At 42.5% G+C, this 23,165-nt stretch overlaps 1 protein-coding gene across 11 annotated transcripts in view; it reads left to right on the forward strand.

Moving 5' to 3' along the window:
* TNIK (TRAF2 and NCK interacting kinase) overlaps positions 1–23,165 on the forward strand; it is a 396,267-nt gene that overhangs the window by 63,073 nt on the left and 310,029 nt on the right. For all 11 annotated transcript variants that reach the window (XM_045502990.1, XM_045502979.1, XM_045502982.1 and 8 more), the window contains exon 2: positions 22,599–22,664. In XM_045502990.1, coding sequence (XP_045358946.1) covers positions 22,599–22,664 — 66 coding nt within the window. The remainder of the gene's footprint in view (positions 1–22,598; positions 22,665–23,165) is intronic.

Raw genomic sequence — 23,165 nt, forward strand, 5'->3', positions numbered from 1 at the left:
CCTTTCTCATAGCCACCAGTTTGGCTATTGTGACAATTTAGAGAACTGTGGATGCTAGACCTTGCTCGAAACACCCAGCTGTCCATCAGTCTCTTCATGTATCCGTTGCCCTGCCCCTGTCCTGACCTTCCCTGCCCAATTTTTAGTCCTTGTGCTGTGTGACTCCTACCATTTACATTTGTGTAAATGCCACTTTTCAACATCTGGGCACAAACTTAGGTCCCTAAACAAAATATTCCTTTTTTTCTTACCTATTAGAAATAATTTCTCCCTTCTCTGAACTGCCAAGGCTTCATTTGTGCTTGCTTGGGTGCTTAAGTATTTGTTAACTTGTGTCACAGATACAGGCATTAATTTTTCCTAAAAACCGGACATTCTGCTTAAGAAGCTACCTGGGGCAGATTGGTTTCCCTCCCTTCCTCCCTTCCTTCCTTCCTTCCTTCCTTCCTTCCTTCCTTCCTTCCTTCCTTCCTTCCTTCCTTCCTTCTAAGAAAAATGATAATATGTTACATGTCAACAGCAAAGCAATTTTTTAAAGTGTGGCTAAAACAGTTAAAATACCAATGAGTAAGCTCTTTCATTAGGATATAAAATGCTAAAACCTTAGTTTCCTGATCACTAAGGATGCTGCAGCTACCAGTATCCCAACTACACTGTCTTTGTTGGCTGAATTTGGCATTTTGCAAAATGATCTACACATCCTTCTGCTGTTCCGCCAGCTGTTTTGAGTGTAACTTGAAGCTTTTCTCTCACATTGTGTTTTGTTTAAAATGTTGTTTTGAGCTTTGGAATGAAATATGTATGTTTTTTCTGTGTACACACTGGCCAGATACTGTTCTATTGAGAGATGGGTACAGTTTTTGCAGCTTTAGAATTGAAAACCTAGAGGCATTCTGGGAAACTGTGAAGGGGGCAGGTGTTCTTGCTTAGTGGTTTTCTCCCTCTACTCATACTCCTTAAGCTCATTGAGGGCAGGGCCCACACCTGATTGATCTTTGTGTTCTCTGTAAAACCCTGGTAGTTGCTTAACATTTTTTCAAATGAGTTAGTCGATTTTGTGAGGACTTGAAAGGAGGTTTTGAGCTGTTACTTTGTTAGAATTTTAGTCAGTCTTCAGCAATTATAGAGTATAGGGAACTTCTAGGTCTTGAAGTTCTTTTCTCAGTCATTTGGCAGGTTTATCCTGTTACAGTTTTGTCAAAGTCTTGTCCCCCCATATTATGGCCTTATATACAATCACTAAAAAATTTTGGCCTATAAGTATCTTGTGCTAAAAAATAGAAATAGATCTTTGTTTTGTTTTCTTTTCTTTTCTTTTTAATTTGAGAGAGAGAGAGAGAGAGAGAGAGAGCAAGGGAGAGGGGCAGAGGGTGAGAGAGAATCTTAAGCAGGCTGCGTGCTCAGCATGGAGCCCAACAAAGGGCTCACTCCCACGACTTGAGCTGAAACCAAGAGTTGGATGCTTAACTGACTGGGCCACCTACGTACGCTCTTTCCATCAGTTGACTGATTATGGTTATTGTCATACACAAATACTCCTTCCCATAATGCATGCCGAGATGATATAAAACAAAGAAAAATAGTTTGTCCTTAGGACTGAGAGTCTAGGTGGGAGGTAAGTCATCCCAGCCAGAATGGTCTGTGTGGGGTGGGTCTTAGAGATGCTGGATGCATTCCATATAAAAATGTGGATTAGGAGTGGGAGGGCTCCTTGACTTTTCTCCAGTGTCAGGTAAGTAGTAACTTAGAGGTTGTTCTTCCCTTATGAAATGGAGGTGAGTGTACTGCCATTCGAGCTCATGTTGAAGGATTATTGAAGGGTCAACTGAGAGTCTGGATATTAGATTCCTTCCAGATAACCATATGTTTGGATTCCCTTCCCTGAAAAAAATGCACATGCTTAAAACATGGAATCTAGTTTCAGGAGGTTCACAGACCCTCATGAGTACAGGTTAAGGATTATTTGATAGAGGGGCACCTGGGTGGCTCAGTCGGTTAAGTCTTTGACTCTTGATTTCAGCTCAGGTCATGATCTCATGGTTTGTGGGTTTGAGCCCCATGTTGGACTCTGTGCTGTTGTCACAGAGCCTGCTTAGGTTTCTCTGTCTCTCTCTCTGTCTCTGTCTCTCTCTCTCTCTCTCTGCCCTTCCCCTGCTTGCACTCTCCTTTTCTCAAAATTAAATAAACATTAAAAAAAGAATTCTTTGATAGAATATAGTGTAGGGGAGGGAAAAAAAACCTTTTTTCTTTACCCATCTTTGGTTCATTGGTTGGGGCCCTGCTGATTAGACTGATAAAAGAAAGATTAACAATAGAAACACAAAATTTGTTAAACATGTACATTTTGCATACACATGAGAGAACTCAGTGATGAGTAACTCAAAGGAATGGTTAGAACTTGGACTTAAAATAACACCTTAACAGAAAAGCAATAAATTTGTAGAGAAGTGACAAGACAAAGAGAAAGGGTCTTGAGCTTCCAAGAGCACAAACTGTGGAAAGGTGAACATAAAGGGGAAACTAATGGAAGATAAGGGTCCATTTGTAAGATTTGCTATGTAGATTCCTCTGGTGTGTTTCCGGACTATAAGAGTCTAGGGTTGTCTCTGAGGACTGGTAAGAATTGTTCTGCTCTTCCTGGTAGGGAGGGAAAGGGCAGAGAGTTTGTGTGTCTGTGTGTCTGCTTCTTTTCATTTGTCTTCAGCTGAGAAGAATCCGTCAAAGTGACATATTTTGGGGTAGTTCATATTCTGAACCTCTTTAATAGCTACAGGACAGCACATTTATCTCATGAAGGGCATGTGTTAGGTTAACATGCATCCTGTCAGCTAATTAGGTTCGTGGTCTTAGACTTTCACCTGGAAGAGGTGGGATCACCAACATCACCCAGCATCCAGTTCTTTGAAAGCAAATGCCAAGTGCAGTTTGTTGGCAGCTTCTGTACCTAACCAAGGCATTTAGTTCTGTTAATTGGGTGGCTATGTGGGAGACTCTGCGAAACAGGGGCTCTTCAGAGGGGTTTGTGAACAATAATCACTCTGTCCATGAGCAACGATGGGGAGAACTAAAGGTTTAGAACAGAGATCAGATGTGGTTATGTGACAAAAGGCATAAGATGAGGCTGCAATCTTGCACCATTATTATTTATTATCCGCTTTACACCATGTTTGTGCTGCTTTCAAAGATACTGAAACAAGTTATTCAAAGTTATTAACACTGAATGGAGATCTGACAAGACTGTATTCAGTTGGGTAGCATTTTAATACCTGAATTAAAGTGCTGAGGTAATTTGTCAGGGTTTCTTATATATGGCTGATTGTGAGCTTGCGCTTTTGGGCAGAAAGATGCACCTTTGCTCGTTCGGCTTTGCTTTGCTGTGGCTGGTCAGTGCTGGAAAAGGCACAGTAGACTTCCCACAGGTTGCCTAAAAATTGGATTTGCTGATCATGGCGTAGCCACTGAAGGTATTGGGAGTCTTAGTTCCTTTGGTAGCCAGAACCACTTCTGTTGCACATCATTCAAGGTATATTCCTTTCACATTTTGGTGTGCTTTGGGGTGCAATTTACATAGGATGCTGTGTTAACGATGCCTCTCGGTGTTATGAGCAGAGGCCCACCAGGTTGCCAGCCTCAAGATGAACATAATGGGTTGGTGGACACAAGGGGTTCCTCCAGGGAGAGGTTGGCAGGGCATGTGTGGTAAAGTCTCAATGGTGAATGGCCTTGTTGTCTTGCTGCTCACTGCTTTGCTAGGTGGCAGCCATATTGCCATTTCTTTGGAAATTCTGATCAGTTCCCTAAAGACTTCATTACCCCAGGTGGCAGGAGCCCATATGTGGGCTGCTCTTCAATTGTAACGTGAACATTATCTTCCTAAAAGAATCTTCTGTGGCCACATACATTGCACAGAGCAGGCTGCTCTGTGTTCCATTAAATGATTCATAGACCCCTCTAATGGCAGACTTAATGGGCATATAACATCTGTCCATTAAGAATATGTGCTCTGAGGCACTCAGAAGTTCCCATAGCAGGCGCTCTACAAATGCTGGTACCTCCTGGTGTCTGCTCCTGGAAGACTGGGATCATGACTTCTTATCCATAGATCCCCAGTGCACAGCACAGAGCTGGCATGGAGCAGGTGCTCAGAAAATATTTTGGGAGTGATTAATGTGCGATGAAAACACTGTTCATGAGTGCTATGAGGAATTTGGTGACTGAGCTCTTTTCTTTCAAATTTCCTAAGTTAACCATGTTAACCATCACCAATGAACCTAGTTTCTGATACATTGTGCAAATCACACCCTTATTATTGTTTGTGCAAATGGAGAGAAGATGCCGTTTTTTTGAGGCCCTAATAAGTGCTAGCTGTTGTGCTAGATTTTTTTGTAGGCAGATTGTAGGTTGCTCCAACCTTGACTTTAATCACTAGTTTGCTGTGTTTGGGCCTTTGGTTTTTCATCTATAAAATGAATGTTTTTTAGCACTCTTACCAGGGTTGCAGATAATACATGTAAGTGCTTAGTCACGTAGCAAATGCTCAAGAAACGAACACTTTATTCATTTATTTATTCACTTTATTCATTCATTTATTCATTTAACACTTATTGAGGACCTTCTATGACTGTGACACTGTTAGAGGCTAGAGATATCAGTATGACTCAGAACTACCTCATGTCGCTTAGGTACAGTCTGGAGGGGGAGTCAGGCACTTAAACACATAATTACCATATGTGCAGGTGCTATGGTAGTTTTCTAGAATAAATACTATGAGAACACAAATGGAGGAGCAGCTTAGCTCTGCTAGGGAGAAGGATGTGGGTTTGAGGAAGGGCTTGGATGTGATGCCTCATATGAGTTGAAGGTGAAAACCAGCTTATGAGAAGTTGCTTGTGCACAGACTGAAAGTAGTTGAAGTAAAGCAGGGGATGGTGTGTGTGTGTGTGTGTGTGTGTGTGTGTGTGTATGTGTGCAAAAGTGGTAGGGGAAGAAGTACCCTCAACAAAGTAAGCAGCTTGCTCAAAGTCACACAGCTAATAAGAAACAGGACCTGGAATTGGAATGGAAATTATTTCTACAGAGCCAGTGCTATTTCTACCTTTTTACTCCTAATTTTAAAACTATATAAATTACATTCTCGAATGTGCTTTATGGTACTTCTTAGATCCCTAACGTTTTCCGGAGGAAAGTATCTCTAGCTCATGATGTGTGTCAGCAGTAAGTTTTGTGTTATGAACATGAGGTTCTAAGCCAGGCCCTTCAGCAGTGGTTGTTAGGGTACGGTGAGATCTGGTGGCCTTCTCCCGTAGGGCGAGGGAGAGGTGCCTCTGTGAGGAGGAGAGGAAGACCTCACCTCTTGCCATTGGCAGGGATGGGGTGGTGCTAAGAGATGGAGGCTGAGGGGAAGCTCACCAGCTCCGCCCCTGGTCAGTGTCTCTGTTGACTACTGTATAGTATACGGAAATCACCCGTTTAATCATTTTTAAAACTTATTCCTGGAAAGGATTAAGGTTAAATGAGCATATCAAATGGCCAAGTAGTTCACTGGCAGCGATCTTTTCTCTACTTTGGAGAGGTCCACCCTGCCCCACCTTCTCTGCCAGTACTACTGGTGGTGCAGCCATGGATTTGGTTTTGCCGGAGCCCCAGTTCTGCCCCACTCAGCCACTTTAACTGTGCGTTTCTCCCGTGGAGAGCTCTGCCTTCACCCAAGGGACTTTGCAGAGGGGAGAACTAGTGTCTCCTTGCCAGGGCTTGCTAGAACTCCCCAGGCCTCACACTTATTGGTTAGGCTCTAGGTCTGCCAGTGGCTTTGGTCCTAGCCAAATGGTTCTACTCAAAAGAGAAAGCTTATTCTAATGACATGCAGATTTTCCAGTCGTTGTCATTCTTCGTAATTCATTGTTTGACTTGACAATCAGCTGCACAAAATCCCACCTGCCTAACAATACCTCCAGCCACATACTCCCCAGGTTTCTCATCTTGAAAAATGCATTTGAATATAGTGGCTGAGAAGGGCACAGGAGGGGGCTGTTGGAAAGGTCTATCTCTGGAACAAGTGTGGACAATGTGAGAGCTGATGTCAGGTTTTGGGGATGTGGCCATAGATTTGTTTTACGGCACATTCACTGGCCAACAGTAGTCAGTGAAGTAGATACTCTACAAGAATTATACGCTTAGCGTCGTACTGTGTGGTGTGGTTAACTACTGAGGGGAATGCCATAGTCAGGGCAAGAATTTCTGTGCTGTAACAAAAGACTTTTACCTAGTGGGTTTTAAGTAAGCCTCACTGACTGAGCACTGACTAATTTGGTGGGTGGCTGCTTATATCTATTTCCTCATTCTTTTACACTGAAGTTGCCTTCTTCATGATTCAATGATTTTTTTGACCCTTTTAATTGCAAAATATATACTGAAAAGTGCACAAAACAAAAATGTGCCGCTCGTTTAATTAGTGCCAGCATGGCCATTAGACCATCTCTCTGCTCAAGAAATAGAATGATCCTTTTTGCCTCTCAGGACAATTTCACTAATCCAAAGGACTGGGGGGGAAGAGAGGACATTTTTATGTTGTTGAGAAGTAAGACTTAATAATAATTTGTAAAGAGTCTTATTCCCTTTTCGGTTTAGACAGAGTCACTAAGAGATACTAGAATGGCAATGTTGTCTAACACAGGTCCTAGAGTACCAGCTTTAGTAGAGATGTCTGACTATAATTAGCAGCAATTCGAGGTAAATGGCACATGACTGAGATATTGTTGTTTTTTTTTTCAATATATGAAGTTTATTGTCAAATTGGTTTCCATGCAACACCCAGTGCTCATCCCAACAGGTGCCCTCCTCAATACACATCACCCACCCTCCCCTCCCTCCCACTCCCCATCAACCCTCAGTTTGTTCTCAGTTTTTAAGAGTCTCTTATGCTTTGGCTCTCTTCCACTCTAACCTCTTTTTTTCCCTTCCCCTCCCCCATGAGTTTCTGTTAAGTTTGTCAGGGTCCACATAAGAGTGAAAACATATGGTATCTGTCTTTCTCTGTATGGCTTATTTCACTTAGCAGAACACTCTCCAGTTCCATCCATGTTGCTACAAAGGGCCATATTTCATTCTTTCTCGTTGCCACGTAGTACTCCGTTGTGTATATAAACCACAATTTCTTTATCCATTCATCAGTTGATGAATGTTTTTTTTTAAATAAGTATTTCTTTTGTTATCTTTTTTAAATGCTTCCTTTTCTTAAAATCTACTCTGTGAGGACAATGGGAAATTAAACAACTGTCCAGGTCCATCTAACTAATGGGAAATTTTGAATGAAGGAGGTGAAATAAAGAGCATTTGCTGTATTTGAAAATCAAGGATATAAGTGGTACAGATGGACAATATGCTTCTGGATGTTTTTATCAAAACATTCCTATTGGTGAAGGAGACTAAATTCGAACCTGAAGAGATACTGGTAGGCTGACTATGGTACCTCTACTGGAAAAAAAATACTGATACCAGCTTATCCATGTTTAACCACTATGTTAAAACAACAAACACGGAAGTCCTTGTGGAAAATAGGATTTCTGGGAAGATGTGCCATATTTGAATATGGCCTCACATGTTCTCTGGTACCCAGCTGTATACTGCTGAGGAATGTGTATCCATATCTTCATGATATATGGTCTTCCTTACTTAGTCTTTATTTCACCAATGAAAAAGGAAATAGTTTATGTATATTATCTTGTCAGTCTTGATACAATTATTTATTTACTTAGCCAGTATTTATTAAATGCCCTCTGTAGCCTGGATACTGTGCACGTTGCTAAGGATATTAATTTGAAGAGATCCTGGCCCTTGCTCTGTGGCGGGAGGGAACACAGTTGAGTGGGAAAGGTGGATGTAAGCAAATTACTACAGCAACACCATTTACCAGTAAACGCCATTTACTGGTTCCTTTGATGCCTGGAACAAACATAGCATTTGTTTAAAAAAATTAATGGCGTTATGTATTCTTTATTCCATGTGCGTCTGCCACTTTTTTATGGTCATGTGTGTTCAATACTTGAAATCTGTCTGCCCTATGAAATGCTTATGGACCCATGGTTTCTAGAAATAATCTAGAACTTGCTGAATGAAGGTGCTGTCCCACAAGTGACATGTTTCTAAGCTTCTGTCCTTTCTGACAGAAGAGCTACAGGCTATTAACATGTGTCCTTTTTAAATGACTCCATTTAAAAAAAAAAGCAATTTTTGTCCCCATACTGAGCTCTCTCTACTTATGCAAATCCTGTTTGCATTTCAAAGTCCAGCCTGATGCCCAACTTTTCCTTTCAGCCTTCCCTGGCTGTGTCAGTCTGTATTGATTTCCCACCCATCTGAACTCCTTTAGCATTTATACTGTGTTCAGCCTGTTTGGCTGGTTCAAGCAGGGTTCCTACACCCTCTCCCGTCTCCTTTCTGTGCAGGGTCCTTGAGAAATGGATTACAGCATTTCCTCCAACAAACGTTTCCTCCTTATTCACCAGCATGGGATGGGATGGTAGAGCAGAGTAGCCACCCAGTAATCCCTGGGGAGCCACTGGGATTCAGAGGAGGGGTTTACAATAGCCCCTTGTAGGTGCCCAGGAAATGAGCACTGGCCAACTTATTGCCATGTAGTTGTTAGGGCTCCATTGCCCATCCTATGCCATTGACATCTCGTGACTATAGGTCACTACCCCACGGTGACCTCTACTATTGTTTGTATAGAGCCTATCTTAATAAAATCTCTTTGCATGTGGCAGCGAAGGATCCCTTACCATTTTCTCCCTTTCCAAATTTTCCCTGATTACGAAGATGCTGTTTTTCCACGGACCAGTGATAAACATTCTTCATAAAAGAGGCATTGTTCCTTCAGTAGCAACTTGTAATGAGAAAAGTGGAATAGAGACAAAATGCGGCCCTGGTCTGAACAGAGACCGGTTTTCCTTTGTGCGAATAACCAGAATTCCAGTCAGGTTGCCACGGAGATGCTGAGATTATAACTGCCCATGCCAGCAGTCAGAGAATGTTGCCCAATTAGTTATTTTCAGCCACGTGGTTACCTTGACAGTGGCTCAAAAGCAGGTTTTGAGTTCAAAGGACTCAAATGAGCAGCTGGAGGGCTTGCAGTTCTGCTGTCCTCGGTGGGGGGGGGGGGGGGGGGGAGGGGTTGGGGAACTACAAGCCCCGGCATGCCCTGGTTTAGGTCTGTAGGATGTGGTCAGCCCTGTGAATGCAAACTCCATGTTATAATGTTTCCTCCCCCTTCCTGGTAACAAAGGGTTCCTGGAATTCCTGTGTCACCAGCCAGCTTTGTAAGCATTTTTATTTCCCAGGGTTGGCTTCAGATGTTGCAGGTTGGAGACAGTGGGGAGAATGTGCATTTTGGCATTGAACATCGATCTCGTGTAGGTTACTCTCCTAGCTTTAGTTTTCTCTTTTGTAAGCAATCTACCTCACAGGATCAATGCAGATATTAAGTAAAATAATTTTTGCAAAATGGCCTGCACAGTGCCTGGGCATTAGGAGGTGCCCAGGAAAAAGTGGCTCTTTTCAGAAATATTGTCTCAGAAATCATACAGCATTTTGCTGTGAGATTATTACTATCACTACCGTTTGGTCATTTCTTTTCTATCAGACAGAATAGGCTAGGATATGCTGTGATAACAAACAGTCTTAGAGATTTAATACAATTAAAGTTTATTTCTTGACCATGTCCAGAGCCCAACGGGAGAGGACTCTATCCAGCAGCTACACAAAGACATAGACCAGTGGAGACTTCATGTCCACATACGCTTCCAAAGTCATCACCGTATCTGATATAGCAATCAAATATTGCATCTGAAAGTGGCATGTCAGTTTCACTCACAGTGCATTGGCAAAAGAGAATCATGTGGTCACACACCCAACTTAAAGAGGGGTTGGGGAAGTGATATTGTATAACATAACAGCAGGAGAACTTGAATATTTGTGGAACAACTGTAATGGCTATCACCTCTATTAAAGATCAGAAGGCAGATGGACAAGAGTCCTTTTAAAGAAGAACTGTTAATTAAACATAGATAAATAAAAAATGTCTGAATGGTAAAATTCAAAGCAAATCAATTCGAATTCAGTTGCAACAAACAGAAAACCTATGTAGTTCTAGGGTCATCTGAGGCTTGGGATTATTTTTTTGTTCTGCTATAACAGCCTAGCATGAGGCTTCAATTCTTAAATTCACTTTAGGGTCAGAAATTGCTGCAGAGTTCTGGCCATCACATCTGCATTCCAGGGAACTGGAAGGAAGAAGGTGGAAGACAAAAGAGCCTTTCTCTCAGCTAAGTCAGCTCCATTTAAGCAGCCCATCTGTAAATCCTTCACAATAGTTCTGCTTACATATCATTGGCCAGAACCTAGTCACATATTCTCTCCTAGGCTTAACGGAGCTAAGGCATACAGTTTTTGACTTGGATGCATTGGTCTCCCAAATAAAATTGGGATTTTTTGCTACCAAGGAACAATGGGAGAATGGACATTAGGCGGCACTGAGCAGTCCCTGCCACTGTAAGTTACGATGCAAGCTTCTGTTAAGTGGGAATGGGAAGGGAAAGATCGCTCTATACCCTATCATTTTCCACCCTGTGCTACCCAGAACACCAGTGCTTAGAAAGACACAAAATTCCTTTTAAAAATGTTCTATAGCCAGACAGGTTTAGGAAAGAAGGAAAGCTTTGATTTGTCTCTTGGAGACTCATAGGGAACATTAACACATTAAAGGCTCTGGAGAGGCCACACAGTAAAGAATGACCTAAATTGCTAATCTTTTAAACTCAGTGTTCCCAGACTTACTTGACAATGGAAATCTAACATCTTTGGAAGCCCGGAGGGAAGGAGAAATTTAGCTTTTTTTCCTTGAGTCTGCCAAAAAACTTTTTAGATCCTTGAACAAATGGTATAGAACCCCCCCATTCAAAAATTACCTGCCTTGTAAAACAAACATAAACAAACAAACAAACCTGAATATTCTTTCTGCTAGCCTAGCCACAGGGACAAAAGCCTGGAAGAAAAAAAAATAGCTCAGATGCCAACGAAGCCCTGTTACAATAATCTGTGTAAAAGTTGGTATTAACTAACCAGCCATCTGTACCATTAGTGATGACACCAAGTGATGACTGGAACAGCTCATACCATCATTCGCCAGTTGGCAGGCCCCTGTCCCAGGTACATGTTCATGGGCTCTTGTCTGTTCCTACCTGGCTATTGGCCATCCCGCTCCTCTCTCGAAGCAGGAGAGTAATAGGGAATCCAACCAACCAGTATTAACCTCCTCACCCTTTAGAGAAGGTCTGTTGTCAATGACATGGTTGCCTGCTGGTGTTGGGAAAAGTGTTGAAGATGCTATCAAGCAAATATAAATGTCATTGGTCTGTTGTAAGCAGGTAGGAAATGAGTACCTTTGGGGGAAGGGTTCAGGCTCTTCTTCCCAAAATGGAACCTTGGGTAGTTTCCCAATATTTCTTACTTGATGATTTAGGTAATCAGTTCTTGTCTTTAAAGTCCATCTGCTGCAAATGCTATTCTTTTTCTTCATATAAGCGTCTTTAAAAAGGCAAAATGCCCGAATCTTTGCTAGCCTGGTTCCCATCATTTCAACCTCGTGTTGCTGCAAATACTGGAAAGTTACTCTGTCCTGACAGGCCTAGAGAGTTCTCATGTTTGCATATCTCTGTATACTGAATGATATATTTTCCCAAATAGCTGTATAATCTCTGGGACAACCTGATGATGGGAGGGAAGGGACCAGGATAGTGGCCTTTATGTACAAATTGGCCTTTAGAGCAACTTATCATGTTTGAGCTTGAACAGACTGTGGGAGAGTTGGGGAAAGTTCTGGAAGGTGGAGATCCCATCCCTGTCTAAAATCTGCCTTTTGGCTTAGTATCCTGGAGAAATTTCTCAGTCCGCTTTATGGAGTTAGTATGCCTTTCCCTGACAGTGGGTGAGTTGGAAATAGTCCCTGAACAGAACATTGGGCTTTGTGCATTGTACATGTGCACAGGCTACTTTGTTGGCATGGCTCAGGATCTGTGTGTGGGTCAGGAAGTGTGAGAAGGGCTAGCTGGTGAATCTCAACGGTAGACAAGGGATTAAAGTAGCCAGTCTACCAAAATCAGAATAAATATCCAAGTTAATGTTATAAGTTCTTCTTTGTTCTCTTTTTAATTTTATGTTCCTAATTATACATGCCCATTTTTTCTAATGTAAGCCATAAAATAACAATAAGCTTATGTAGAATTATTTGTTTTCTGCTCTAAGGAGATAATTTGGAACTAAGCTAAATATGAGTATGACTATGTAAAATCTGTGAACTGAGAAAAATACATTTGGAAAAATTCAATGATCTCTTATGCTGATATGTACCTATGTACATATCACCAAATTGACTATCTCAGTGATACCAAATTGGCAAATGTGTGATATATAACATTATATCATTCCCCGGACATGATTTAGATTCACTTCTCAACCCAAATACCTGGAATTTACAACTGAATGCAAGCACTACCTATCCTCCCCACACTCCTGCTCTCCTCCCTGCCAGACACTGTTTGAAAGCGAGTGATTTCTTTCCTTTCCTCAGAGGATTTTATTGACTGGAAGAAAAGACTAGAAGTCTAAAGGACTTGGGGTCCTTGTTCTAACTCTGCCACTAACTAGGTGATATGTTGGACATTCCACGTAAACTCTCTTGTTGGAAAATCCTATCATTGTATGAGTATATAGGAACTATCTATCTGGGTCTTTGCTCTTCTGTAAAATGGGGAGAGGGATTTATTGACAAGATCTCAGAAATCCCTGCTCCTGAATGTCAGAGATCTTACTGTCTTGTGGCTCTTGGTGGTAGGACTTTCTTCCTTCAGCCAGCAGATATTTTCTGAGTGTCTATAATGTCCCAGTCACTGATCTGAGTACTGGGGAGATTGCAGTGAACAGAACCAGTAGGAGTCATTCCTTCTTGGAGTTTGTATTTTGAGATAAAGAATTATTAGCCAACACTGTTGAGTACTTACAACACACCAGACATTGCTCTAAATATTTTATGTATGTTAATTATTTTGTAATAATCCCATTTAGTGGACATACTATAATCACTATTTTACAATTGAGGAACCTGAGGCACAGAGAGATTTAAATAATATACTCAAGGTCACTTAGCTAGTAAATGGTGAAGCTGGGATCAGAATCAGGATTTCTGGCTATAGGGTCTGTGGCCTTAACTAGCTTGGTATACTGCCTCTCGCTGTCAATTGATTAACTTAAAATAACCAGTATTCATCTTAGCTGATGGCAAAATCGGGGAAAAAAAAATAGAAAAGAAAGAAAAGAAAAGAAAAGAAAAGAAAGGAAACTGTAGCTTTGGATAGAATCTGAGAGCCCGCTTGGTTTCCCCCTCTGGAACTGCAGGCTCGAGTGGGAAGGCAGGGACACTGAGCAACCACTGGCATATTTTACTTCTAGTCCCAAGTCGCTTGGCCGATTGCACTACCTGGTTGGAGGTCACTGGCCCTTCTCTGGCTCCATTGTTAAACTGCAAGGTCTTCACCATCCCTGTAACTACAAGTTAGTTTCAACATTGGCCATTTGTAGAAAAGTGAGTAATGACAGACTTTCATTCAAAATATTGGATTTGACTCCCACCTCTACTACTAACCAATGCTATCACCTTGGACAATGTTTACTAATACCAGCAGCAATGGCAACAGTAGCAGTGGCTTTTATTTATTACTGTGCATTGTGCGAAATTCTTTATATACGTTGTTTCTGGTGCTCAGAACAGTCCTCAGAAGAGGTGTATTTATCCTCACTTTATAGCCTGGTCTTGGCTGCTGTCTCTACCACATAATATTTAACCTTGGGTAAGTTGCTTAATTCCTTGAAGCCTTAGTTTCATCATCTGAAAATTGGGGTTAGTAATATGTACTCCTCATGGAGTTGTAAGGATTAAAGATGAAAAAATATATGAAGCATTTAGGCCATTGTCTATTTCAGAGACAGTAATAATGACCATTACAGCTTCAGGTCTCACAGGTATTGCTCTGAGGAAGCAGGTTTCAGATCTAATTTTAAAGGCTGCCTTTATGAGGACAGGCTGGAGCTATAGAGTCTCTAGTGAAGCAGGTGAGTGGGAGCAGGATGCATGGGAAGCTGTTTCACTACCAATGGTTGCTTAGTAGCAGGTGGAACTAAACAGGTAGCAAACCAAATAGAAGGTGGGGAGGTTCTGGACTCCTTGTCCTGTGGGCTAGAAGCCACCATCATCAAGGATGGTGTTGCTTGATGCTTAGCTAGGACCATGTCCTGACCCTGCCAGGAGCTAGTACTGGTAAAAAGAAGAGCAATACCACCTAGCTAGGCTCAACTGTGTGGGGCAGATGGTGTCCTGGAGTCAGCCCACAGTCAGTACCACCCTTTCCAAAGGACGACACTGGACAAGTGGGGCTGGGGAGGTGTTCAGCACGTTCACATTCAGGACACAGCCTTGCCAGGAAGGCAGGCCAATTGGGATTCTCCCATTTTACAGTGGGAAAACCAGAATACAAGAGGTCAAATAACACTAGCAAGGAGTGGAATCCTAAATTGAACCCTAGCTTTTTTGCATCAGTTGATAGGTCTGCATAATTTAATTTGTTCTGCACAAATGATCAAATGAGAAAATTCAGCACTCATTGTTCTTTATCTAAGTTTATTTATTTTGAGTTTATATTATATATCATATATATATAATATATATATGATATATATATAAAGCTTATTATTTATTTTGAGGGAGACAGAGACAGTGCAAGTGGGGGAGCGGCAGAGAAAGGGAGAGAGAGAGAGAATCCCAAGCAGGCTCTGTGCTCCCAGTGCAGAGCCAGATGCAGAGCTTGAACTCACCAAACTGTGAGATCATAACCTGAGCTGAAACCAAGAGTCAGATGCTTAACCAACTGAGCCACCAAAACACCCCTATTTTTATATTTTGTAGTATATTCTTTTACTTGAATTACCTCTTCTATTTGAAATGCTGGCTTGGGCAGTATGTTAATGAAGATAAGTCTGGTTTATATTCTAGGTCTACCAGGTATATACTCTTAGAGCACCTTGCATTTTTCCTCCATGTTGCTTGTCACTCTAATTTAATTGAAATTTAAATGACCATGTATGTGTAGTTATGTGTGCTCATAACTACATCAGATCCTTCATCAGATTGGAAGCACCAGGAGGCAGGGGCCAGTGTACCCCCACTCCTACATTGGACAGTAGTTGGGTGTGGAGAGTGTGGGTAGCATTCAGGGGTTGAGTAAACCCCATTGTGGAAGGTAAGACCTTTGGGTCTTCAGATCCCTGCATTAGAAGGAGGGAAAGCCAGTAAAAAATGAGCTTTGAGGGACCTTGCCTGTTTGTGAGTACAGCATGTGGCCTCAGTACGATGTTTCCCATCACTGTGCTCACTTGGGAAGAACGATGGTGTTGAAAAGCCTGGAGGCTCAAGATAAATATGGAGAGTTCTCCTACTGTTCCTGTTTTCTTTGTGCTGTTTTGCTTTTGTAAGCATATGCTTGTCAGTTAGGGCTGAAACCGAACAAAACAGCTGCTAAATATGGTTCCAAGAGAAATAACATTTTGGTCTTTTCAAGGCCCATAAGTTTAGAGTAAAGCACAGTCATTTGGCAGATGTCAGTAGGGAATCTGGGGGTGGCCAGCCATTCTGGGAGCCGTATCAGCCATCCGGACTCTACTGGGGTCTGTTTTACCCCGTCAAAGCACTGGTGACCCCAAGTGAAAGATCTGCAACAGAACAGTGGTCTTTGAGAGGAGTTTGGGAGAAAAGGTGTCTAGAATCTGGCCACTGGCCACTGGCCATCATCTCTCCCAATCCCTCTGTTAATTTCATCTCAGAGAAGGGAGAAGGGTTGGGGAGAATATACATCACCTCTTGTGAAACGAAGGAAGTCATCGTCCTGGTTATATATTTAGGTTTGTCTTTTTCGATCTTTGGGATTTAGTGTAGAGATGTTGTTTAGTGTTCTGAGAAATGCTGGGTCATTCAGGGGGCCTGGAGGAATTAAAATATAATTCAGTGGCTGGGATTTTAACCCCTAAATCTTAAATCTCTCCGTTCTGCGGTGAAGTCAGGCCTGAGCCTGCCAGTATTGCCTGAATTTCATCAGCTGATGAAGGAGAGAATTTATTCCAGCATCCCAGGAGCCCCCCTAAACTTAATGTGTCTTCCCAATTTCTCAGTAATTTCTGAAGAGACATCTGTTTGTCCATAAATGTCTGACCCTGTTTGCTAAGTGCTTGGTGTTGGTTAAAAACAATAGATTTTCTTTAATGGCTTTGTTAGTTGAAAATATACAGAATACAGATGGATTTTTTCTGTGGCATAGGCTGTGTATATTAAATGAACTCTTTGAAGAGAAAAAAAAGGAAGGAAGGAGGTTAATGTTTGTTGAAATACTATAGGTGTCAGGCCCTGAGCTAGTCTAGACACTTTCACAGCTGTCAAGGTAACCCTGTGAGGGAGGCAATATTATCCCCCATTTTAAAGATGAAGGAACTGAGACTCAGGGAAGTGATGAAGCTTGCCCAAACCTGGAGAGCTAGTGAGTAGTAAGTCAAGGGCTGGGAATGCTGATTTTATGAAGCTGAAAGGGTCCAAAGTGGTCAAGAGTCCAGTGTTTGGAGTCTGGCCAGCCAGATACCCATCCTAGATCAGTCACTCATCAATGGTGTGACCTTAACCGACTGCTTAACTTCTCTGTGCCACAGTTTCCTCATCTGTAAAACAGGAGACAACAAGAGCATCCATTTGACATAGTTGTAATAATTAAATGACCCATTCGTGGAAAATGCTTTGAATAGTGCCTGGCACGTAAAGACACTTAAAATGTTCGCTATTATTGTGATTTTTATTATAGTGGCTAACCAAATTTGTCTTTATCAGTACTTACTGAAAAGTTACATTTTCTTTTATGGAACAGCTTGCCTTTTGATATGTAGTTATGTTTCATTATGAAATAATGTAAACTACTCTACCTTAGAATTAAATTCTCTTCTCCATCTCCCAGCAAAGGTTAAGATCTGAATAAAGGCTTGTATAGCCAACAGGGATTCCTGACTTTGGTAAATGTCAATGATTTGCTCTTTTCTTCTTGGCGTATGTAACCTTCTTCCATGCTGCCCATCCTGGCTTTATGAGCAGCTAAACAAACATGAGAGAGAGAATTAAGCTGAATCTTGTCTCTTGGCTTTCCTGTCTTTGTAACATGATTATTAGGTACATCGCCTTGTTGCATTGCACTTGGCGGCATCCTGACAGCCTGTCCTCTCAATGCACCTGAAGCACAGCTTAGACCAACAGGCTTTATGAATTTTCCTTAGAGCTGGGAATACCATAGGAACTAGAGTATGTGCCAGTTTTGTGCAACTGGAAGCTGGGTAAGGGAAATGGAAGGGGTAGTGACTGGGACAGCTTGTCTAGATTGTAAAAAGAAATGTTGTAAGTTTGCTAGACCTTTGGCTTGACATTCTGATCCCAATTTTGGCAGCTTCCTCTAGGCGTGTGGTGGAGAGTTGGGAGTGGGGCATCAACCTTATTCAGCAAATAGTTATGTCTAGAAGTTCTGTGTTGGACACCATGCTAAGTGCTCGGAAATTCTAAAATAAATATGTTATAATCCCTGTTTTCAGGGCATTTGTAATTTATCAAGGGAAAGAAATGGGAGGGGGAGTGGCACTAGGTGAAAGTGGTTATGATAGAGCTATGTACAACGTGCTGTGGGTGCAGAGAGTTGGTGGTACTAATTTGAGAAAAGCTTCACAGAGGAGGTGGCATACTGGGTTTTTAAGGCCGGGCTTGCCTGAATGGTAGAAGGAATAATCTTGGCAGACAGACATTATGAACCAAGGCAAAGAGACATGGCCTGTAAGGAGTGCTAGGGACACAGCAGGTGGTTTGAGGCGGTTAGTTGTAGTACAAAATGATGGGACGTGAGAGTGGGAATGAACACTGGGCCTGAGAATGACAGGACCTCGACTTTCAATTTGAACCACACTGTGTAGGATTCTAAAGCATGGTGTGTTGTGTCTTTTTGGAAAGTTCAGTGTGAAGGAGGAAAGAATTGATTGAAAGTAAATAGTCCCGGCAAGAGAAGATGAGGCCTGTTGTATGAACAGAACAGAGTAGATGGATATAATGGATATTGGGAGATGAAATCGTTAGTACTTAGTGACCAGCATGAGGTTGGAACGTTGGGGTCAGCCTATATTTAAGGTCTGGGTGGAAGAAACAGAATCTCTGTGAGAAACTGAGTGGTATGCTAGAAGACAAGGGAGAGGACATATTTCAACAAGAGTGATGATGCTTGGCAGTATAAATGCCTCAAAGGGAATAGCCAGGACGGGACTGAGAAGAGACCATTATAGATAAGAGATTGAGGTCATTGGTGACCCTTGGGAGAAATTATTTTAGAGTTCTCCAAGAGTGGAGAAAACACATGAATGAGTGCTTACCCAGTTCAAGCTGTAGCATTATTCCACAAGAGCCTAACTAGCAGTTAGATGCATTTGTGTATGGGAGTATTCACAAACATCAGCTCTTGGGTATTTGGAGTGGAGGTAGGGGAGAGGGAAGCTTAGGATAAGTGCTTAATTCAAGTGTTCCTGGACAATATGTCTGCCCTCTGCTTTCCAGGGTCTCAGAGAGCCTCCTCCTTGTAAATACCATGACCCGAATTGTGCCATTTTGTCTTATTATTGTCTTATTATTGTCAGCATACTGTAGAAGATAGCTGCTTCTCGACTTCTCAACCAGTTCCACGTTGGTACTCGTTTCTAGCCAAGTGGGTGATGTGTCACCCAGTTGCCTTCTTTGCTCCTGAGGCACTCCTTGTCCACCTGCTGGGGTCCACCTGCTGGGAGTGAAGGCAGCTAGTGATTGTTCTCACCTGGGGATTGTCCTCAGCAGAAGAGTGTCACTTCACACAAGATCATAACCTCTGGGATGGGGACAGCAGACAGCCTGTATGCAATGACTAGTCAATGGAGGTGGGGTGCAAAGGCTCCCATGCCCCGGGGTAGGATAACTTTGAAGAGTCGCCTTGGCTCCAGAGCTCCTGTGGGATCAGATGAAGTTTTGGTTCCGTTGCATCATTCTGTCTGCTCATTCCAATCCGAATTCTTTCATTCCCAACTGGTGTTGATTCCGTGGAACACCCTGATAAAATCCCTCTGTGTAAATCTCAGTAATTCTGAGTCCCATTTCCTGGAGAACCACCCCAATTTCATGATTGTTTCTAGTTTGTTTATCTACCCAAGGTGGTCACCAATTCATCCCTGTGGCTACTCTGACCTTTAATTCTGAGTCCATTGGATGCACCCAGCTGGAAGACCCCTCTCCCAGCAGCTGGAACAAAAGTCTTGGCATTGCACTTCCTTGGTCCTGATTGGCTGAGACGTAGGCCCACTAGTGGACTGTTCAAGAGGAAAGAGCTAGAAGTCAGTTGCCCAGATGCTCTTGAGATCAGCCCATTGAACCTCAGCCCCAAGGAGGGGTCTGTGAGGTGGGGTGGCCCTTGGCCTAGAAGCTCGTCCCCGCTCTGCTCCTGCCCTCCCCTTCCACCATCCCCTCCCCCACTGCTTCCTAGGCTCCCTAAGGCAGGTGGTAGTCACCCTTCTGGATCTTCTCTCTTTCATTCAAATTCTGTTTTTTTAGTCAAGAAAAACGAATGTTGAAAACACAATTGAGATATTTCGAGCAAATGTAGAACCTCTCTCAAAATTTGTTGCAGAAACACCGCTGAGAAAACAAACTACTGGGAGCACAACTTAGAAACAAACAGCAGCTGCCACCATTTGTGGGCTTTTTTTCCCCCACCGTTCGTTCCCTCATTTCTTTCTAATCCTGCATGTAATAGAACCTGCTGTACTGCTGGCCTGGCGGTCTCACACACACAACTTTCTGTTCCCATCCTGAGGCCTCCCAGGTGCTCTGTTAGCCACGGGGTCTCCGCTGACAGGGCCCTGGGCCCTTACCGTCTCTCCTGTCACAGGGTTCCCTCTGGAACGTTGTCCACACCCCCTGACCACGTGGGGCGTGGCTGGAACCTCCAGATTTCTCAGGCTGTGGAGTGTGGTTTCTTGCCCTCCTGGCTTTATCACGATGGATTACGCAGATGACAATCTTTCTCGGTGACAACGTGCTTCAACTGCTGGGCTTTTGTTTTATTTTTTAATTTGTTTTCTCTGCGGAGTCTTCAAAGGCATACAGCAAAGGGCTTTCCTTGGGCCTGATGTGCTGAAGACTGTAACTCGAAATGACTCTCGCTTGTCACATCAAACTCATTTGTCTCCTTCCCCATGCATGGCAGCCTTGAGCAGCCCTTCACCTTTTAAATGCTGCTAGTGGTGTGCAGACCCTCAGCTTCAGGATGACTGCTATTACACGTTAGCCGATTGCCAACCATGTGCAGGGTGTAGTGCTAGGCCCTCACTCACTCCTCATCAGAGCTCTGCAAGGCGCGTGTCATATCTGTTTTCTCTGCCCAGAGACTGAGGTGCTCTCCCAGGGTGTCCTATGATCATGCAGCCAGTCAAGGGAAAGCTGGTATTTGACCCAGGTCTGTCTTAATCCAAAGCCCAGGCCTTCCCTCTCCTGCCTCTCAGTCACCCTGACAACATATGGTGGTGCTCTTACAAAAGTGTTGACGCTTTTGCAGCCTTTTTTTATTTGGCCTCCCCTCACAGTTCACGCCTAACATTTAAAAATTAAGACAGGGGTACCTGGGTGGCTCAGTCGGTTAAGCCTCTGACAGTTGATTTTGTCTCAGGTCATGATCTCATGTGTTCGTGAGTTCGAGCCCCGCATCAGGCTCTGTGCTGACAGTGAGGAGCCTGCTTGGGATTTCCTCTCTCTCTCTCTCTCTGTCTGCCTCTCTCTCTCTCTCTCTCTCGAAATAAATAAAGAAACTTAAAAAAATAAAAATTAGAACATCTTGGAAACAAACAAACACAAAACACAAAACACAAAAACAAAACACAAAACTTCAGACCTGGCAATATTGTGCTCATAGGTTAATGTAAGAACCAACTGGTCCCAGCTATGTTATCTCCCTCTCTGCAGGGAGACATGGCTTCTTCAGGCCATAGACCCCAGCTGGCCCACTTCACTCTTTTTTTTTTTTTAATGTTTATTTATTTTTGAGAGAGAGAGTGTGTGTGTGAGAGAGAGAAATAGAGAGAGAGAGAGAGCGAGCATGAGTGGGGGAGGCACAGAGACAGAGAGGGAGACCAGAATCTGAAGCAGGCTCCAGGCTCTGAGCTGTCAGCACAGAGCCTGACATGGGGCTCGAACTCACGAACTGCAAAATCATGACCCGAGCTGAAGTCAGACACTTAACCAACTGAGCCACAGGCGCCCTGCACTTTGCTCTCTTATGTTACTTGCCTAGCCTCTGTGGACGTTTAAGTTTGTGATTCTTCATTTAGACCCTTAAAGAAATAATTTCTGTCCAATTAGATATCAGTAGAGGTCAGAGTCAGTTTATGCTTCTGAGTTGAATTTTATAGGCTTTGATATTTTTGTCAACTTTTGTGGACAGTAATTTAGTAAGAAGTAGCACTCATTGGACATTTGTGGAGCACCCTCACATTTAGCTGACTCTGAGGGTTAGGTGACACCTGTTTGGTGGTAAGGACTTGCATCAATCTCCAATTTAGTTTGTCTTCAAAATTCTGCAGGGACTCTTCAGGTACTGCAGGATCTGGAGACCATCCACAGAAACATATTTTGCAAGGACAGCCTTGTAAAGAAGGAATATGATCCAAAGAAAAACATGCTGAGAGAGGCAGCTGTGTTTTTTTTAAAGTTTATTTATTTATTTTTGAGAGAGAGAGAGAGAGAGAGAGAACACAAGCAAAGGAGGGCTAGAGAGAGAGGGAGAGAGACTATCCCAAGCAGGTTCTGCACTAACAGTGTAGAGCCTGATGCGGGGCTCGAACTCAGGCATCGTGAACTCATGACCTGAGCCAAAACCAAGAGCTGGACGCTTAACTGACTGAGCCACCCAGGTGCCCCAGAGGCAGCTATGTTGGTTGCATTTGCTCTTGGGAGCCATTGACTACCTTATGTAAGATTGCCCCACCACACAGAAACACCCCCTTCTTGACTGTGTTCAACATAATGGACAGCTCAGAAGCTTCATAGAGAAAGATCTGAGAAATTAGAATCCTTTCTCAGGATGATGGCTCTTTCATTTTATCCTGATGTACCTGCAAGTGTGTTTCCATCTAACTGTGAGAAATATGTTAATTCTTTGTTATTGTTTCAGTGAAAGTCATATCTCTTTTTGTCTGATTTAAACACATCTCATAGAGATGTAAAATGGAAAGAAAGTAGATTTTGACTAATTTCATAGCTGTAGCTGAATTAAATTTTAATAGCAATTAATATTAACACATGAGTACCCCCAAAGCTAAGGTTATTTATTTGCTTATTTTGAATTTTTGCTTTTGATTACAACAATGCCTAGAATATTGTGCTGAATATTTGTTGTTTTTTTATTTTCTTTTAGGACCCTGCAGGGATTTTTGAATTAGTGGAACTTGTTGGAAATGGAACATATGGACAAGTTTATAAGGTAGGTTCATTTAATTTGAATATAGCATGGCGTATATATGGTTTTTGATTCATGCATGCTAATTAGAAATGCTGTCCCTTCTTGTTCATATATGTCTTATAACAGATTTACAACAAAATTATGTGCTTGTTAATTGACTCTCCATCTTTCAAAATATATCTGTAGTCCCATTGCCTAAACCGGATTCCGGGATTTGGGCATTGACCTTCATTAAATACAACAGTGTCTATATCTGACACGTGAATTCTGATGCTGCATATTTGAACCTCTTTAAGTGTTTACTTTCCTTTACATCACACTGCCAGAACTGGTTTTCAAAGGAGCAAAAGATGCCTGTTACTTTAGAAATTTAAGCTGTTAAAGCATTACAGCTGGAAAAGTAGATTTGTTATTGGCCCAGGGCATGAATTAGAATGAGTTTAGTGGACAGTGTTAGGGGAAACCTGGCTACCTCACAAAGCAAAGGCCTAATGGCAGCAATGACTTTTAGAAGATATGAAA

Source organism: Leopardus geoffroyi, chromosome C2, assembly GCF_018350155.1.
Source record: "Leopardus geoffroyi isolate Oge1 chromosome C2, O.geoffroyi_Oge1_pat1.0, whole genome shotgun sequence".
Lineage (NCBI taxonomy): Eukaryota > Metazoa > Chordata > Mammalia > Carnivora > Felidae > Leopardus > Leopardus geoffroyi.